Source organism: Choristoneura fumiferana, chromosome 4 (genome assembly GCF_025370935.1).
Source record: "Choristoneura fumiferana chromosome 4, NRCan_CFum_1, whole genome shotgun sequence".
Classification (NCBI taxonomy): domain Eukaryota; kingdom Metazoa; phylum Arthropoda; class Insecta; order Lepidoptera; family Tortricidae; genus Choristoneura; species Choristoneura fumiferana.
The window spans coordinates 10,775,289-10,794,199 of NC_133475.1; the positions used below are offsets into that span (position 1 = coordinate 10,775,289).

General features: G+C 39.4%; 1 protein-coding gene across 1 annotated transcript in view; it reads right to left on the bottom strand.

Annotated features, from left to right (window-relative positions):
* foxo (forkhead box, sub-group O) overlaps nucleotides 1–11,656 on the bottom strand; it is a 129,612-nt gene extending 117,956 nt beyond the window's left edge. The window contains exons 1-2 of the mRNA XM_074086917.1: nucleotides 10,722–11,656; nucleotides 8,593–8,798 (exon numbers count right to left, since the gene is read on the bottom strand). Coding sequence (XP_073943018.1) covers nucleotides 8,593–8,798; nucleotides 10,722–10,953 — 438 coding nt within the window. The 5' untranslated portion in view covers nucleotides 10,954–11,656. The remainder of the gene's footprint in view (nucleotides 1–8,592; nucleotides 8,799–10,721) is intronic.
* Nucleotides 11,657–18,911: the final 7,255 nt, after the last annotated feature.

Sequence of the window (18,911 nt, forward strand, 5' to 3'; positions counted from 1 at the left end):
TAGCAGAAACTTGGAATATAACGTTGTTTTCTTCGTCGTATCTCAGAATAAGTAAGAGTACAAGTACAGAAGCTCCACTGCCGTAGAAAAGTGACGTTTAGGCATAAGAATCGGGCCTACTCTATGCTTCTCTGTCTATCTCATAACTCGTGTTCACTCGCACGAGGCACGTGTAGCGCTAGGGTTGCTACGTCCGGAATACACTAGTGAAGGTTAGAAATGTCATCATCATCAGATATCGTTGGTAGGTATAGTTGCACAATTAACAATGAAATTAAAAGAAATTGATTGAGTACGAGTATGAACTAAGGTATACTTAGATGATTACATATTGCTTAACATTGCTTTTGTGATGGCAGCTTCTTCAACAGGATAGGTACGTATTTTATTCTAGACATTCTATTAAGTTACAACACGTCGTGCATTGCGCTATTCTGCAAACGCAAACTGGGTAGATTAAATATCCAAGTAACCTGTAGACTCCTGTCCAGCGGTGGTGTAGGGGTTATAAGCACGCAGCACGGATTGCTGAGGACCTGGGTTCGATTCCCAGCGCTGGTCTCTTTGTCTGGTTTTTATATGCATCCATGTCTCAGTTTGTATTTTCGATATAATATTATTGTTTGAAGGTCTCGGTGTACTATTTTATTTTTCAAGGCACAAAAATAATTAAAAGACCGAAATTAAATTAAACGATCGAAAATAAGAAGTAAGTATTAAAGTCTGTTTGTAACTACATTTTTTTTTCAGAAAACTGATCTAATAACTATTTTTGTTTTAATTAAAGTCGCATAACTTTTATATAATACAACATTCTACTTTTATTATGAATGTGTAAATTTGTATGTGTGCGTGTTTGTGTGTATATGTTTGTTACTCCTTCACGCTTAAACGGCTGAACGTAGTTTGATAAAAATTTAGTATTTAGATACCTGGAGATATGGTATAATTATATAGGCTACATTTTATCCCGATATTCCTATGGGATCAGGACGAAATTTCGAAATTTCGCCCGCTAGGATTAGAGCCATGAAATTTGGCGTGGATAATAATAATAATAATAACAATAGCTTTGCTATTTGGTTATTATATATTATTTTTAGGGTGGATAATAATAGCTTTGCCTAGTTTTGGACTAGGTCAATTGGTGTCGTATTAAGTATTATTATTATTAATAATGTAGTCTGGTTCTAAATAAATATCGGCCCTTTATCGGTCTCCGGCGCCTAATCGTAGGAAATTTCCAACTGAGACCTTTCTTAATAAGTAATTATTGAGGTTACATTGATTTAGCCAGACGCCATCTTGTTTTGATAACAAATGTATTTGCACAGCGGTATTCGAGTGCGAGTGCTCTATGAAACGAATATTCATTCATGTGTGGAAAGTTAATTCAGATCCCATTGTTAATTTCAGTTCAATGGAGGGGATTAATGTTAGCAGTTTTAGCTATGGTTATAAGAATAATGTATGTTTAACCTTGAAAATACGTGTATGACCTAACAAACAACTAAGCAAAGTTTGTTTAGAGCCATTTTAGACGGACTGCATTCCAACTGCAAAGTTACTGCCAAATATCGCCTGTTCTGGTACTGAATAGTATGTACAAGTTTGTACCTACGGAACCCTTGGTGCGTGAGTCCGAGTTACACTCGGCTGAGTATTGTTTTGTTTCGCTGTGTACGTACGAACCTAAGTCCCTACATAATAATTTGCTGTTAAAAAAAATTACACCCGAAATTACTGATGGGTGAGTCAAGTAAGTATATGAAATCATTAATAATTTTATCTCAAAACTAATTCATACCTAGTCACAGGAATTTAGATAATAAAAGAAGCGGCGCAATCTTTAACAGTATTAATATCTTAATCTTCGTTTTAACTCGAAGAGTAAATTAATGTAGGCACTAGGTCGTCTACGTGAACCCTAAAGGTAGGTACATTAAATATCATTAACATCGCTCAACATATAAGTAAAACCAAGGTTAACATCACAATGAATAACGTTTCTTCTTACGGAATATTTCTTTTCAATTTGTTGATTGGATTTAAGACGAATTATCCCCCTTTATGAAGCGCTTGTTAAGAGAAGTCTCTTCGTTCCATTCTCCATACAAACGTAGTCCCGGTCTCATTTGAAAACTAGATAACAGAAATAGACGAAATTTTGTAAGTATGGACTAGACGTAATTATCTATGCCTGTGGTTTTTCAGATTTTCAAATAAATGTGTAATATCAGAATTACAGGAGCTCAAAAGAAGACAAAAAAAGATGTCAACTTTGCACGAGAATTACAGACTAATAAAGCATTTTACAAAAATCGTAAAAACCACTGGCATAGAAAATATAATGAATATCTTGATTGTAAAATATCACTGATTTCTGTGCTATACTTTTCGTATAATATGAGGACAACGAAACCCAAAATTCAACCGCCCAAATCTTGAAAAGCCTACAGGCTATCTCGATATAAGTTACGGACGTCGTTGCGGAAGGCATGGAGGGGACGGCTGCGAGCGCTTATGTCACGAGCGATAAAGACAGCAACATCCCAAACGAATGCCTAACGCGGCCGCCGGCGGCAGGGAAACTTCTCTTAAGTTAACGTTCGTTTGTCTTTATCTGTCATTTTGACATTTATCTTTCTCAGATACAGACAAAGTATACATTTGTAGAAGTATACAAAGTAGATCCACAATTCATCATTTATGATTTACCTCAGAAAGTACGTAGTACAAAAATGATTACATCAAACCTTATGATAAGATCTCAAAATGTTGACGGCCCGTGCCACCGTCAAATTGGGATGTCCCAATTTTTGACAACATATAATAAATCGAAAACCGAGTTTTCGCGCTGTCATCGTTCATCCACCATTACCTCTCATATTTCGTTTTCTAGAATTTTTTTACCGTACACCGGCAAAAACTACTAGACACTGGCAAAATTGTCCTCAAATGGACAGAGCGATATTTTTTAAAAGAAACAACAAATCGAAAACCATTTGGAGAAATGGGCTTTGTGAAGCGTTTTCCCAAATCAGATTCCGAAAATTTTATAAACTTAATTAAGTAAATAATTTTTTTTTAAGTAATGACCCTCATTTGACCCCTGCAGTGTCTCGTCGTTACAAGTAAAGACATTATTGACAGTTTGAAATGTTGCTGTCCTGCTTATAATAACCAAGACAAGAGTGACCAAGATAGAACTTTAATCACATGATGCGCACCCGGCTTTAAACAGTTGTCATTTATCGTAAAGTCCGAAATGTATACGAGTATTTCCAATGTATTTTTACAAATTAAATCATTAAATTACGTCGTTGCAATAAATACAAAATAATTAAAATATCAGATTTTAATAAAAAATATCTATTAACTATCACACCTTTAATCAAACATAGGAATAATCGAAGCTAAAAGGAGAGAAAAAAATAAAACTATTTGTCATGATTCATTCAGGACCCGAAGCCGTGCTTGAATTATTGTCAAATTGTAATGCCACAGATTATGTTATGTACGACCTGATTTTTTCTAGGCAACGGTACGTGGCTGTCTCACTGTGACGTCATCCAGCGTATTTCTTGAAAAAAATATAAAAAATTAAATACTCATCCAAATTCAAAATCAATGAAAATACTATCTTAAAATATCCTATTCTTTCCAAAAATAAAATAAAAACTATGGGTAATTTTTTTTTGTGCATCCCAATTGGGATTCCTTGATGACAGGAGCCATGCTGGATAGGTACTTGAAACTATTTGAAACCGTGGCGGATTAGCCACGTAGTATGAATAGCTAATGCTACGAGCTCCGCGCGTCTAGGGGCACCTCGCACGCCAATGCTTCCTAATCGTAAAAAAAATATCAATTTAGATAGAAAAGCGTATATTTTTCAGATCAATGTAAGTACAATACTACCTCTACAAAGCCAACACGAAACCGCTGCCAAAGAAAGAGATGTGTCAAAGTAATAGAATTTAATGTTGACTATGTGTCTAATTCTAAATATAACCATGAGGCAAATCAAGGGCCCTGCGATAAAATTTGCTACAGGTGCTACAGGGGTCATTATTCGAGCGTTTATTCCGTATGATTTTTGTTGACATGGTAGAAGATTCTGTTGCAGTTTCCGGGTTATCCAGTAGAAGTACAGGACGTCGGAAAATATAATCAAAAATTTCATCAAATTCTACAGCCTATTCTTAAAAAATGTGACCACGGGAATGAGGCCGTTGAAATGCTAGAATAATGAACCACTGTAGGGCCCCCGCGTTGGCACAATCCTAGATGGTAGGAGTCATACATCGCTAAGATTTCTGCGCCGAAAAAGGATCCGCAGATTCGCGTCGGCGTGGTAACGGTCCCATGTAACGGTAGCATTCATTTGCTATTCACTCGGACTGGCGGCATCAATACGATTTTACTGCTCTCGTGTTACCTACAATTTGACCGAGTAATCGCTGATAATTTGGATAAAGGACTCAGTGTTCTCGTTTCAGTAAGAAACGTAACCAATGTTTAAGAAAGAACATTGACGCTAATTGCTCAACGAGCTATGGCAGAGCTAAGCTTGGGGTTTTTCTACGGGATTGAATCAAAATAAGCAGGTGCATTAAAAACGAGGGTTACCAACATAGCCAAGCGAAATAGCTCGTTAAAGTGGAAATGAGCATGCCATACAGCACGGAGAAAAGATGGCCGTTGCGGGTAAAAGTTTTCGAATAGATATCGCGGATCTGCAAGCGCAGAGTAGGACGTCCTCCAACGAAATGGACGGATGACCTAGTTAAAGCTGCAGGTTCACGATGGATGCAGGCCGCTTCCACCGAAGCAACTGGAGGTCTATGGGGGAGGCCTATGACCAGCAGTGGACATCCTACGGCTGATATGATGACGATGATGATTGACACTACTTGATGATAAGGATATATATAGCTGGACGGACTTTGTGTTACAAGAACCGGTAGGAGAACACAAATGAACACAAACGATCAGCAATAATGAGTCCTTTACAGAGATCTAACGTGTGAACTAGCTTTTAAATAATAGTTACCTTCTGCATGAACCATAAACTTCCGTAATCATAGTATTCCACCGGTGAAAGACGTTGAAACTGACACGTGTAACTCATAATTGCCTATCTCGCTCGGCAGAACGATCCATTAATTCACGCCAGAACGGGACGCACGATTTCGACGCTTTGCTAATTAAGTAAGCTCACAATGACACAGACTTTTAGTTTTATTCCGCCTGTATTATGTAGAATGTAAAGTTTGTAATTGTAAAGCAAGTGTTTACGGGCATTGTATGCGTTTCAACATTAATCGTTGGCACGGGTAAACTTGCGAAGGTCACCGAGTGCGAGGTGAAGCGCGAATCATCGCGTGATAAGCTTTGCTTCATTCTTAGATTTTTGTCAACTCTGTATTCAATGAACTGGAACAATTACTTTGCTCACCCGCGATCTTATGATAGCTACGTTTATTCAAGAAATGTGTGCGTCTGTTCTTTCACCTCCATACTGTAAGAACAGAACACACACAAATCACACAAACCCATCTATCACCACCACTACACCACACTGACGCGTTTCTAACTCAACCAGAGCTCATATTTAGAGCAATACAACCGTTTACCAAGCTACCAGATGTTAGACTAACAAACCAAAACAAAAATTTTAATTTGTCACTAACTTTAAAGAACCGCCCAAGATAGGGTTCCGTAGCCATTACGAAAACATCAAGTAATATTTTTCTATAAGGATTTCGTATTGTGTACGAAATGTTCCAAATTTAGGTATATTTTATACCTTAGGCTGCTATTTACTCTTACTACTAATAATTCTCAAGCAATCTTAGCCGTTATACTTTTCCTTGTAAATTTGCTACGTAAATTTGATATAAGTAGGTACTTACTACCATCCTGAATTTTGTCAATTTTTTTCCACCCAACAGTTTAGATTTTAATTAAAATTTGCACAAGATACTCCACACCCACACTATAGGGTTAGTCGAGCAAAAAAATCACCCCCAATTTAAGTCTATGGGAGGGAAGTATAGTAAAAAAAATTTTTTTAGTTTTATTTATTTTACCACTGTCGGCGTGACTGATATGTTATATTATTCATGCCAAATTACAGCTTTCTAGTACTAACGGACAGACGGACAGAAATGGCGAAACTACAAAGGTTCCTAGTTGACTACGGAATCCTAAAAATGAAGATTAGGATCTAAGCGGAAGATTTATGTCGTTTATTGAAATAAACAGATTATTTCTATTTTTAATTTTAACTCATCGATTTAGTTTTAACTTCCCAAGTACCCTACCTACTTTATTTTTCTCGAACAAACTACCCATAAATCTCTACTATGTACCTACATACTGTTTTCATAAACTTGCAGGTCTACTACGAAACTCGAAACTCGAAGTTCGTGTCGTGCGGTTCCTCTGACACTTATACGAGAGCGAGAAGGACGGTACGATGCGAACTTCGAGTTTCGAGTTTCGTAGTAGCCCTGCTGACTACAACTTGCCTCATCATCATTCATCATCATATTCCAGCCTATATACGTATACGTCCCACTGCTTTACACAGGCCTCCTCTCAGAACTGAAGACACACAAACAGAAACACAGGAAGAGACACAGGTCTCTCTCTGGTATGTGAACATAAACCATTGAATTGCTTCGCAGGTTTGTTCAGATTTTCTCACGACGTTTTCCTTCACCGTGAAGCCCGTGTAATTTCGAACCTGCATTTCGTAAAACTCAGAGGTTGCGAGACCGGGTTTAAATAAAATAAATAAATAATTGACCTAGTCCCAAAGTAAGCTTAGCAAAGCTTGTGTTATGGGTACTAAGCAACGGATAAATTTAATTATATAAATAGATACATACTTAAATACATAGTATACACCCAAGACCCGAGAACAAACATTCGTATTTTTCATACAAATATCTGCCCCGACACGGGAATCGAATCCGGGACCTCCAAGCTTCGTAGTCAGGTTCTCTAACCACTAGGCCATCTGGTCGTCTGGGTTTGAATCCACGATCCCTCGGCTTTAGAGGCCATAGGCATAAGTGAAACCGCTAGGCCGCCAAGGCTTTTACAACATGCCTACAGTCTATTTTTAAAACATTCTGTGTCATCATGTAACCCGGAACAGCGTCTGGTTTGGAGGAACAGCGACAACTCATTTGTAAACAATTGAGTGGTCAAGATTTTAGATTACGCAAGGGCCCGCACATTAAATGAAACAGTGATTTTACGAGTAATTATGTGCTTGAATGTTGTGAACGGCGTTCACTGAACGCATGTCCTAGGCTTATGATGCGAAAAAAGTCATTGATGTATAATTTGATCTTTTCTCCTAACCTTCCATTAAAAAATATTGTTAATCTAAGCGGATTTTTACCTTTGAATTAACTCAATATTGAAGGTATTTTTGCACGTTTTCGACATGCCTAAAATTAGTTTTGTATCAACTGACATTGTGGTAAATATTTGTTCAACGGTTGTCTAAGTTTAGGATCGCAGTTGATGCGAGGTTACCGTTTTTAAAATTCGCGGTGAATATGCACACTAAACTTTGGTGTCTCATCATCATATTAACATTTTATTTTAATCCTTAAGTCGCAGTTTCGATGTTTCGTATTAAAATGATCGAACCAGTCTACGTACGTGTTTTTAACCGGCTATGAGTTCAATGGCTCTTGAAAAATTCTAGATCACCATCGTATTTTCACTGCTTTATCGAGCCGCCGCTGAGTGAGGGCGTGTCACGACCAACGTCATGTGATCGCAGTTTATCAGGACCCAATTCGCTTAATGCTTTTAATAATTCCATCGCCCGCTTCTCTATGACTGTCAAAATGAACGGCTCTTGCGTAACGCAATGGTTGGTGCTCTGAAGAGGCAGTCGTATTTTTTATCTTTTTATATCGGGCGAGGTGTAGAGATAACGCCGTGGCACTGCGCAGTTTGGCCGAACGCGTGGAGATTCTTAGAATGAATAACTAGGTGTAATATTTACGTGCAGAAGCTTTTTAGGTCTGTATGTGGTGGAATGTACGTTCGTTTAGTTTTTATGAGACGTAGTTCCGCCTGCGTGTTCAAGGAAATTCCGCTACCGACACTTGTTCGTGAAGAGCGACGTATTATTTTGACGTCGTTTAATGACGGCCCATCGATACCAGTGTCCAACGTGCTCTTACATAACTAGAATATATTAATCTGCGTTTATAACATGTAGTATTTAATCGCAACTAAGTATCAGTCTTTGCACTTGCTGTAAACCAGAGGGATATATTCAGAGCTATAATTTATCGGCTCCTCGTTATAAGGTCAAACGCAATGTTGATAAGAATATGATGATAAAACCCGTTATCATTACGGCTAGTCATATGGCTGATATAGCTAGGAAAATTTGTAAAGAATCATAAAAAAATAAAACAAAATAGACTGTTACCAAAAATACATTAATTACTCGTAGTTCAGACTTTAGTCAAAGTACGTTGTTCAAAATACGCTGAAAGCCATCCAAAATAGTGATTTCTAAAAAATTGCTTAAGTATTTCTATCTCTTACCTTCCATCCTGCTGATGAGTTGCTATCCCCCTTATCCTTAAAATATGGCACGTTTTGGACCATCCACTCGTAAATCTGGGACAACGTCAGCCGGTTGTCCTGGGCAGAGGTGATGGCTTGCGTAATGAGATCAGCGTAAGAGAGATTGCCCCAAGCGTTCCGACGTGACGAATTTTTCTTTCCCACCGTGGGTAACGGGGGTGCACCTGCAGATTAAAAACCATATCGTAATTGCACTATTGTATTGTCGCGAAAATCAGAAATGTGGTAGAAGAGATTGAGAGAAATAAGTGGAGATGGACATAATGGGCAGGGCACATTGCCAGGATGGACTACAAACGTTGGGCTAGACACTGGAGTGGAGACCCCGTGCTAACACGCGCAGTAGAGGAAGACCACCAATGAGATGGAAGGACGACATCTTTCGGCAGGCACGTGGTGGATAGATGCAGTTGGTAATGGAACGTCAGGCTTGGAGAAATGGAGAGGAATCATGTCCGAAGACGAGCGAATTAAAGGCTCCTATGATGATGATGACGAATTGCATAGAAAAACCCACTTTTAGTTAGGTTAAAGTTAACGGACACTAGATGATAAAATAAGGTTGCTAGTTCTCTATGTTTCTAAATTTGGAGCCAAAAAGAAATGACATTTTATAATCTTCTTAATGGACGCATGGTTTAGCGGCACATACGTTTTAGACAGAATCTTACGTTATCGAATTGTAAAATTCGTTTACCCATTAGTACCCACTTTTTTATTTTTAACGTGTTAACTCATTAATAAAATAACTTTTTTTCAGTCGATTAATCTTTTATTAACTCAATGAAGTAAGTTACTAATGTACCTAATCTTCAACGTAGTTTTTATTATTTTCCAACGTTTCTTTTAGTCTCAGAATATCATTACTATCATCAGATGTTTTTGGCCTGCCTATGACAGTGTTGGCAAGAAATCAAGGTTTCATCACGCTAGAGGAATTTTGTGGTACAGTATAATGTAGGTATGAACTAGGAAATATAACGCTAGTCAATTATCCACTGAAGTTCATTAATATTGCAGTAAAGGCAATGACCGTGTGATCTCCAAAACTGCGAGTACCTATTTCAAGTTCTTTAGTGATAAGCTATAAATCTTTATCAAGAAGATAACCAACGACAAATTGGGATGATGTTATCCGATTGGTACTTTGCTGATAATTTTTGATAGATCATAATGCATATCGTAACTAATATCGACAACAGTCGGGTAACAAATGCGACAACATTTAGCATGCTTTGAAGACAGAGGTAGATAGATGCTCAGGTGCTTTTTTTAGGTTTTATAAATTATATCTCACGAGAGTCAAAATAATATTAAGACAGGACGCCTCGATTTTGAATTAAAGACTATTATTCCAGATTTGCTTCTCTTACGCCCAATACAAATCAACATAACTAAATCTCTATTGCTACAGACTCTTTGTTAGTAAACAAACCATCACAGTTTGCAGAGAAATGTTCTAGATTATCTGGAATACACTCGGAATTATACATTAATAAGAAAATAAGTAAATGGAATATGTAATTTTCATTATCAATTCAATTTTTGGGATAATATGGCGCCATCGATCCATGCGATGATTCCGCCAATGATTTGTCCATTCATGTGACATGTTTAACAACTGTTAGGATCGTTCCTAAATACCTACTCATCGGATGACATGGAGAATTGTAATAATGGGTATTGTTTTTTGTCATTTTTTTTGTAATGTGTAAATAATTTGCTTTTATTATATAAATAATATTATGGTGTCTAATTATCTTCCGTGATAGCGGCATAATGTTTTAGCCGGTACCGCGTTTGACTGCTTTTCCTACGCAAACAATTCGATAACGTATTTGCGTCCAATTTTTTTTATCATTTCGCTATTCGCCACACCATGGCGCTTGTAAACATGTTATGATCCGATTACCTATTTCTTTTATTTATCAGTTACCTTTCAGTAACATTGTATGTACGACTAATAAGAAGTGCCTTCTTGCATGTTTGTTTTGTTATTGGAGCCATACGAGCGCGGCGTACTGCGACGTAGGCCGACCTAAATAGCCGCGGATTGTGCGACCCCCAAACGGGGACGCGACATTTACCAGAGAGGTTCTGGTTGGAGTTCTTCTTGGAGCCGGCGTCTTCCGCCGGGTCTACGTAGTTGTCAGGGCGCGGCAGCGGCCACGTGTTGGAGCGCGCGCGCGTCTGCGGCTCGAAGCCCGCCTCCGGCATCTCGCCCAATGGCTCCAGCTCGCCCATGCCGCCCTCCAGCTCCTGCAGCCCCGTTTGTGAGGACCACAGGTTGCTGTAGCTGCCTCCCCCCTGCAAAGACATCGCCGAAAACTTTCCGCTCGCCGCTGGAATTTTCGGTAGATGTGTCGATCCACACGCTCAGCGGTGCGTGCCCACTTTAGCCGTTAGCATCACAGTGCGCTCTCGTTTCTGTTTTTTTTTTCTATTTCCAGAACGTCGTCAGCCCCGAGCCGCACTGAGAGGTTATCTGTCTTCTCCTTATCTGCTCTGTTATTCGAAGCCAATAACATGTGGTATCTCGCTAACGTTCATAAACAGCGATGTACGCGCTCGGCCGTTCGGACCGCTCCCGAGAGGCGATTTTCGCTAAATATAAGTGCGGAGCGCGGCGGGGGCGGGGCGCGGACCACGTGAGCGACTATACGCCGATTTTCCAATTCATCACTAGCGGGCTAGAGGCGCGATAACCTTGGAACGTGGCCCGTAACACCGCGTTTCGTGTCGCCTACGATCGTCACCAGGCCCAATATTTAGCCGCTACGCACACAGTTGTTCAGAGTTTGGCTGGCACTTTAAAACTTTTTCGCACTGAGAAATGTTATCACTTAGTATTTAGGTAGTTCAAGCACAATCAAATTTAATCAGTTAGTCGTCCGTTTGTGGAGCGCGTACTAAAAGTTCGTTCGGAAGTGTCCACGCGGTCGGCACTGGTCGCTATTGCGTATAAGCTGAGTGAGGCGCGTGACGCGACGTTCGTCCTCGGCTGCGAGCGGTCGCACGTACACTGAACTGGCAGCGCGAGCGAGCGGGCCCGCGCCCGCGGGCCGGGCGCTCGGGCGCAGCGCTCGTCGCTCGCCGCGCCGCTCGCGCGAGCCCGCCCGAGGAGGACGGAGGAGGGCGCTAGAAGTGGCGTCGTGTGACCGCGCTCGTCAGTTCTCGGCTCGCCTTCGCTCATTAATTTATACTTGGTCCGAAATTCTTTTCGCATTTTATCGGAGCGTGCTCGGGGCCCCACTCGGCGCGCGGCCGCGGCGTGCTCGCCTCGCGTCACTTTGTTTACTAACTTTACTAAATGCGACGTATCACATTACGAGTTTTATGAGACAGCAGACTACCTCCTGAAGTTAGTATTCACTAATGTCACAACTGCTGATTTATGTTCTTAAGTGGGTAGGCAGGCACGGCACGTAGGAAATATATTCTATGCGATTTAATTCAACCTATTATTAAGTGACTGTTTTTTTTTTAGTTTATGGTTTGAAAGTAGCCAACTAGTGACATAGGTACAAACATAATAAGGGTGCGATTACATCGTGGTAAGAAATTCAGGGCAAAACAAGAAATGATTTCGATTTTAAATCAAAACAATAGACCTATTGCGGATATTTCTAGGCGTATGTAGGTACGTGTCTCATTTTTATCTCTTTATTTACTAAATCCATAGCAAAATAACTTTTAGCACAACTTTAATGATCTTACGAGAAAAAAGCCCTTATCATCTTATTTTTTCTTAGTACCAAAAATATTTGTTACGCGCCACCTACCACTACGCATACCTCGGCAACCATCAGGCGCACAACTACGAAACTCGAAACTCGAAGATCGTGTCATGCGGTCCCTCTGACACTTATAGTATTTAATACGAGAGCGAGAGGGACGGTACGATACGAACTTCGAGTTGCGAGTTTCGTAGTAGCCCTGCAGTCGCGAGTGCTCACGCGGGACTCGCACGCATCTATTACGAACCTAATTATGTCACGTCGATATAAACAGTGTTGTTCGGTGTACGGATGCTTAAATTCATCTAATGCTCGAATGCATGCTTGCTTGCACTATTCCTTGCATAATTACTAGCTTGCTTACATGCTCACTTGCATTCTTGCTTGCATGCCTGCTTGCATGTTTATTTGGTTGCTTGCATGCTCGCATGTTTGCTTGCATGCTTGCATACTTGCTTGTATGCTGGCTTGCATGCTTGCTTGCCGAAAAACTGCGCTTCCAACAAAAGGACGTAAGTGCCGTGAAGATACGCTCTTTTTCTGGTAATAGATTTTAAGACTGTAGTAAGTGTTTTAATTGTGTTATAACGCACATAATATTTTCGTAATGGCTACGGAACCCTATCTTGGGAGTGTCCGACACGCTCTTGGCCGGTTTTTTTTCTACTGTGCCGTAGCCGTAGCGCATGTTCTGAAATTATTTTCCGAAAAACTCGTAGGCGCCTACGAATCGTAGCAATTAGAAACAGCACGTTCAGATGCTACGATTTTTCCTGGATATTTATTTATTAGTCAAATTTTTTAAAAACTCTTAGTATGTTATAGAACTGATGTGCCTAAGTAGAAAAGATAATTTACAAAGCTGTAATAATAATATACCTATATGCAAATAAAGTAAAATGTAAGTGTTAATATTAGTAGTTTAATTTTTAGGGTTCCGTACCCAAAGTGTAAAAACGGGACCCTATTACCAAGACTTCGTTGTCCGTCGATCCGTCCGTCCGTCCGTCTGTCACCAGGCTGTCTCATATCTCATGATCCGTGATAGCTTGAAAAATAAATTGTCACAAATATAACATAACATTTGAGACAGATATCATCAGCCGAGAAATGTCCACTTCTGAACACAGACCTCCCCCATAGAACGCCATAATTAATGAATTCGCCACTTGCATCTACTGGTTGACCGCAACTCTCGCGATATCGTCAGTCCGGGTTGCGTAACGATGGCTATAATTTTTTTTGATATAATTTTAGTCGCAATAACGCTAATCTATATATATAAAAGAAGAAACTGACTGACTGACTGACTTATTATATGACAATAGTTCAGTATAGTCGGAACAATGCTTTCTTTTTTCTTTGGCGACCTAAAACCTGAGGAGGAACGACCTTCTTTCGTAATTCGCGTAATCGATGACTCCGTTATACCTACCTAGAAAGTTTATATTAATAAAATAAATAAAATTTCTTTGTTTAAGGCATACTGCCAGTCATTTTATACCTGCAGCCTGTGGGTCAATTGTATTCAAAAAGCCTACAGCGCCCTACGCGTTCAATATAACAACGCGTTCAGAATGCTGCTGGGGCTGCCGGGGCGCTGCAGCGCGTCAGGAATGTTCGCGGAGGCGCATGCAGACGGCTTTCACGTAATCATGCGGAAACGGGTCGCCTCGCTGCTGCAGCGCATCACTCGAAGCCCCAACAGCCTCCTGAAGACAGTGGCGGAGCGGAATGACGGTCCATTTTTGTGCCACTGGAACCAGCTGCATGTGTTGCCCACTTAGTATAGTATAGATGTAATGTAATCTTATTGTTCTTAATTTTTATGTTCTTAATTTCTATTTAATTTCTATGTGTATGATCCGAGTTGGTCGAAATAAATTTATTATTATTATTATTAATAACTATAATTACTGCTTATTTTTACCAGACTACAATTGTCTACAACGTTTACCCGTTAGCTCCGATGTTAATTTGAAAAAGGTTTTGTAGCGAAATAGTTTCACTCCCCAAGCGTTTTTTTTCCATTAGTTTATTATAAACATTATTTACAATGATCCGTTGCTGACTACGAATCATTTTGGCCATTTTTTGTTATTGTTCAAAGAAACACTCAAATCATTAAAATTATTGTCAGTGTAAGAAATTAGTTCCAATTAAATTCCGCAACATGGCGAAAAGTCATATATTTCTGGCCAGGCTTTAAATACGAACTTTTCCGACCAAATACATTATTCATTACTTCTGTACAAACACAGTGATAATAAAAAATCACAAAAGGTTTACGAACACTGTTTCTTATGCATATCTACAAATCTGCAACTGGAGTGCTGAAAACGCCGATGGGCGTCTAATTTAGCTTTCCCTGGATGCCGCTGACGCCGATGGGCGTCTGTTGTGCAGAAGCGTCGGCATCGCAGCAAAGTAAGTACGTAATCTGCACGGCTACTACGAAACTCGAAACTCAAGTTTCCGCCCCTTTCGCTCTCGTATTAAATAGTATAAGTGTTAGAGGGACCGCACGACACGAACTACGAGTTTCGTAGTAGCCCTGCTGGCGCGCGGCAATGAATGGGTTAAAGAGCTTTACAGACTGCAATAGACTGCAATAGATTTCTTTTCCCTGAATGGCAACACTGGCTTAGATAATAATCGCTCGTTTTTGACTCGAAATTCGAACTTGTGATTTTATTTTGCTTAATATACAAAATGTACACATCCAATATCATATTTTCGCAAGTTTTTCGCGATTCCCCAGGTCAAAGAATCGAATTGCTTTAAAATTCCAGAGAAATAATGCGTTTTTTGGGAGAAACGTGTCAAAATGGTGTTGTAGAGCGCTATCCTGCTCTGTCTCGTTTTTTTCCCGTTCTGGCGGTTTACTTTTATATTATAGATTTGCTTGTAATGTAATGTAACTAGTTATGTTTGTTCGGGTTGAATTAATATTTGAAATTAAATTTTGCATGCATGTGTAAATCCGATGACAATTTAATATTATTATAACGTAGGTAGAACTGATCTGATGATGAAGTTAGATGTTGGCCATAGAAACTCTGTAATAAAACGACACGACCGCATCGTGTTTGGACTCATTTGATTCGTCTTAACGACTACTTTGGTAACCAGGGGCAAAAAGTACAGCGAACAAAAAAGCTTGTATTAGAATTATAAAAATATTACTGAACTATTTGTTTTTAAAACATTGTACGGAGGTGCGGAACCCTTCATGCACGAGTAACTCGCACTCGCAGTTGAACGATTTTTTCCATTTAAATCCATTTGCACCCTGGTCCTTACGAAGTATAAGATTCGAATTTCTTATCTTGCCGTCCAGCTCACGCTAATATCATTAGTTAATCGGACGGTCGGTACGATAGGAACTTCGATTTTGGAATTTTGTAGTAGCCCCCTGCTGCCGCACCCGCGCCCAGACGCGTGAGTATTATCCGGAAATCGAAGTACTTAGTGCACAAGATTATTAGAAAGAAAGAAAAAATAAAGAAAAATGGTTTATTTACAGCTCCAACAGTACCACCACCAAACACTTTACATTAAGTTAAACAATAGAACTAAAATCATAACCCTCCTTCGGGCAGTCGGGTAATAAAATACAACAAAATACATCGTAATGCTGGTGATACTAGTAGTCGCCAAAAAGGGTCTCCACTCTCCACTCAGCATCTGTTCTGTTGCTACACGTGGTTGAAGTAACGCTGATTTTCTGTAGAGCCCAAAATATGAGCTACACGACAGCTCCACTCACTACATAATAATAATTAAATTAAATAAACATAGAAATATTTCCCACACACAAACTAGGACCAAGCCTAAGTTTTAACCTAAAGTGAAGGGCACAAAGCAAGAGGTGTGGTGTGAAATAAAATAACATACAAATAAATAAATATATTAATAAGTACTATGACTTTTTTAGAGGAAACCTGCACAAACCTGCGAAGCAATTCAATGGTGCGTGTGAAGTTCCCAATCCGCACTGGGCCCGCGTGGGAACTATGGCCCAAGCCCTCTTGTTCTGAGAGGAGGCCTGTGCCCAGCAGTGGGACGTATATAAGCTGGGATGATGATGATGATGACTTTTTTAATTGTAATATGCCATATTCGAGTAAAATCTGAAATTGCGACAAATAATCAGGATTTAATGAAAGAAATCAGACATTTTGTCCGAAATTAATAGTAGATTATTGTCGTGGCCTGGAAGTAGCCAATTGCTGGCTAAGTATGAGTATTAAACGGACGAGCTGGCGAGTCCGTTTAACTAATACGAAGGCAGCAATTGCTATTCCAGCCGAGACTAATATAAAGATTTTCTCAAAAATGATGAATAATTCTGAAATAGACTAAACTTTTTCACAAAATATATCATATAACTTTTAATTTTATTCCAATTAGTTTTCTTATGCTTTCCCGCCTTTTTCATTAAAAATAAACTGCAGCTGTATTTTTCCACCGAAAACACCACAAGCTGTTTCAGACCCAATAAAAAAAGTCCGAAGTTCCAACAAAATATCTCATACCGCCCATTAGATTTGGCTGTATACGACTTGTGCCAACATTTCCATGGCCTTTTTAACTTTGAAAAAAGTTGTGACTGATTGCAGGCGCGCTAATTCATTATTGTCGAGCTAGAGCGCCTGCAATCTTTTCAACTTTTTAATTTTTCGCTGACCATAAACTATGCACTTCACCTTCCGATATGTAAAGAATAATGTCAACTTTTACGGACATTTTTGAGAAAAGAAAATTAATGTGGTAGCCCTATTTGTGTAAATTTTTCGGAAGCCCAATCTCTTAGAACTAACAAGCCATCTAGACAGTTTCCTCCTCACAATGTACATAAATACCGGCCGGTTAATAAATAGCAAAGGGGACTGGACGCAATTAAATAGTTCCTGAGACGTTACTCGAGATTAACTGGGCACAGGTGTTGATTTTCTTAAATGGGCCGCTACACTCGGGGCGGGAATATAATTGTTGGTTGCCATCAATCCGTTCAACGTCAAACGTATAGATATGGAGTGAAGTATTAAAAGGACAGTCTCCGTGTATGCAAGAGTGTACGTCGAAAAGGTGTTGAGTAGCTGGAGTTACAGTAGTTAGTAAGTAAATTTTGAAGGTAGCACAGCAAAGGTGTATAATGAAAGATCACGATAATTCAATCATTGTTCACGTTTTCTCACATCAGTTATTTTAGGATAGGTATATTTACTAAATTATTTTAGACACCCTTCGCTACTCTATCGCCGATCCGGAGGGATTTGGAACTATTAGGTATTAATCTCTTAAAGCTGGACACTGCAAGTTTTCCGTCATACATATGAGATTGTGGTTGCTCCTTTAGAATTCTACAGTCTACCACTCTATTCGAGTGGAAGCAAAAGGAGGAAATAAAAATATTCCGGCTGTCTGTCATCTCTAGCCCGTAAGCACATACGTCTCACTGTTGCGCAGGCTTCCTCTCGGAGTGAAAGGTCTTGTTCTCTAATTCTCACACAGGCCCGGTGCGGACTGAAAGTTTACTTGCACCACCGAATTGCTTTGCAGGTCTATCCAAGAGTCCTCACGATGTGTCGCTTACACCGAAAAGTTATTCTTACGATCTTTGACTGTATATCTATGAATGAATACTGAGTTTTATGGTACTAGGCATTCAGTTCCTGTTAAATGTGCGCCCGGGAGAGCGAGCGGACGCAGCAGCCATATTATCTAACGCCATTCATTTCGTTCTGGTCGTCGCTAGTCGCACTGTATCATTTGGCAGTTTACGTATTGCATATATATATATGTATATTTTTATACAGTATAGGCTTGCGTTTGGCCACAATCACGCCTGATGGAAAGCGAGACTGAGGCCTACGATGGAGCACGCTTGCCTAGTAAATGCTTATTCACCCTAGACTTGAAGGCGGCCAAATTGTCTTATACAGTTAATAATTGATCATAATTATTGTATTATCTGTAGCGGGCCGCATTTCTAATGAGTTTCAAAGCCCTTATTTTTATTTATTTAATTAACGTCGTCAAATAGTTTATACTTTGCTACAATTTTCATACGGGTAGTCCACTATTATGTATACAGACGAATGTTTAAAGCGTGGAAAATTAAAGATTTGCCGCTGCATTCCAACTTAATTGTGATGTAGGTGTACGGAAGCCAAGTAGTTATAGATGGCAGAGTGTTAACGAGGCCAAAATACCAAACCACTCTACCAAAATATTCTTTTTCAGCTATTTTTAACCCAAATCAAAAAGTCAAATAAGAAATGAAAAAGTAAATAAAATACACATTCACGAACTACGAGTATGTTTTATTAATTGGCATAGAAAGTCAGTAAAAGAAACAAAACCCTTTCCCTCTGAAACAAAAGATAATCTCTATGCTAGCCATGGCCAGCAATGTTGTATGAAATTCCATTGGTATCCTCTAATTTGAAATTAGAACGAATCTCTAATAAGTGCGATACAAAAAAGACGTACTTGGCTTTCTATTATTACGAAAATAAGGACGTCATTTCCTTG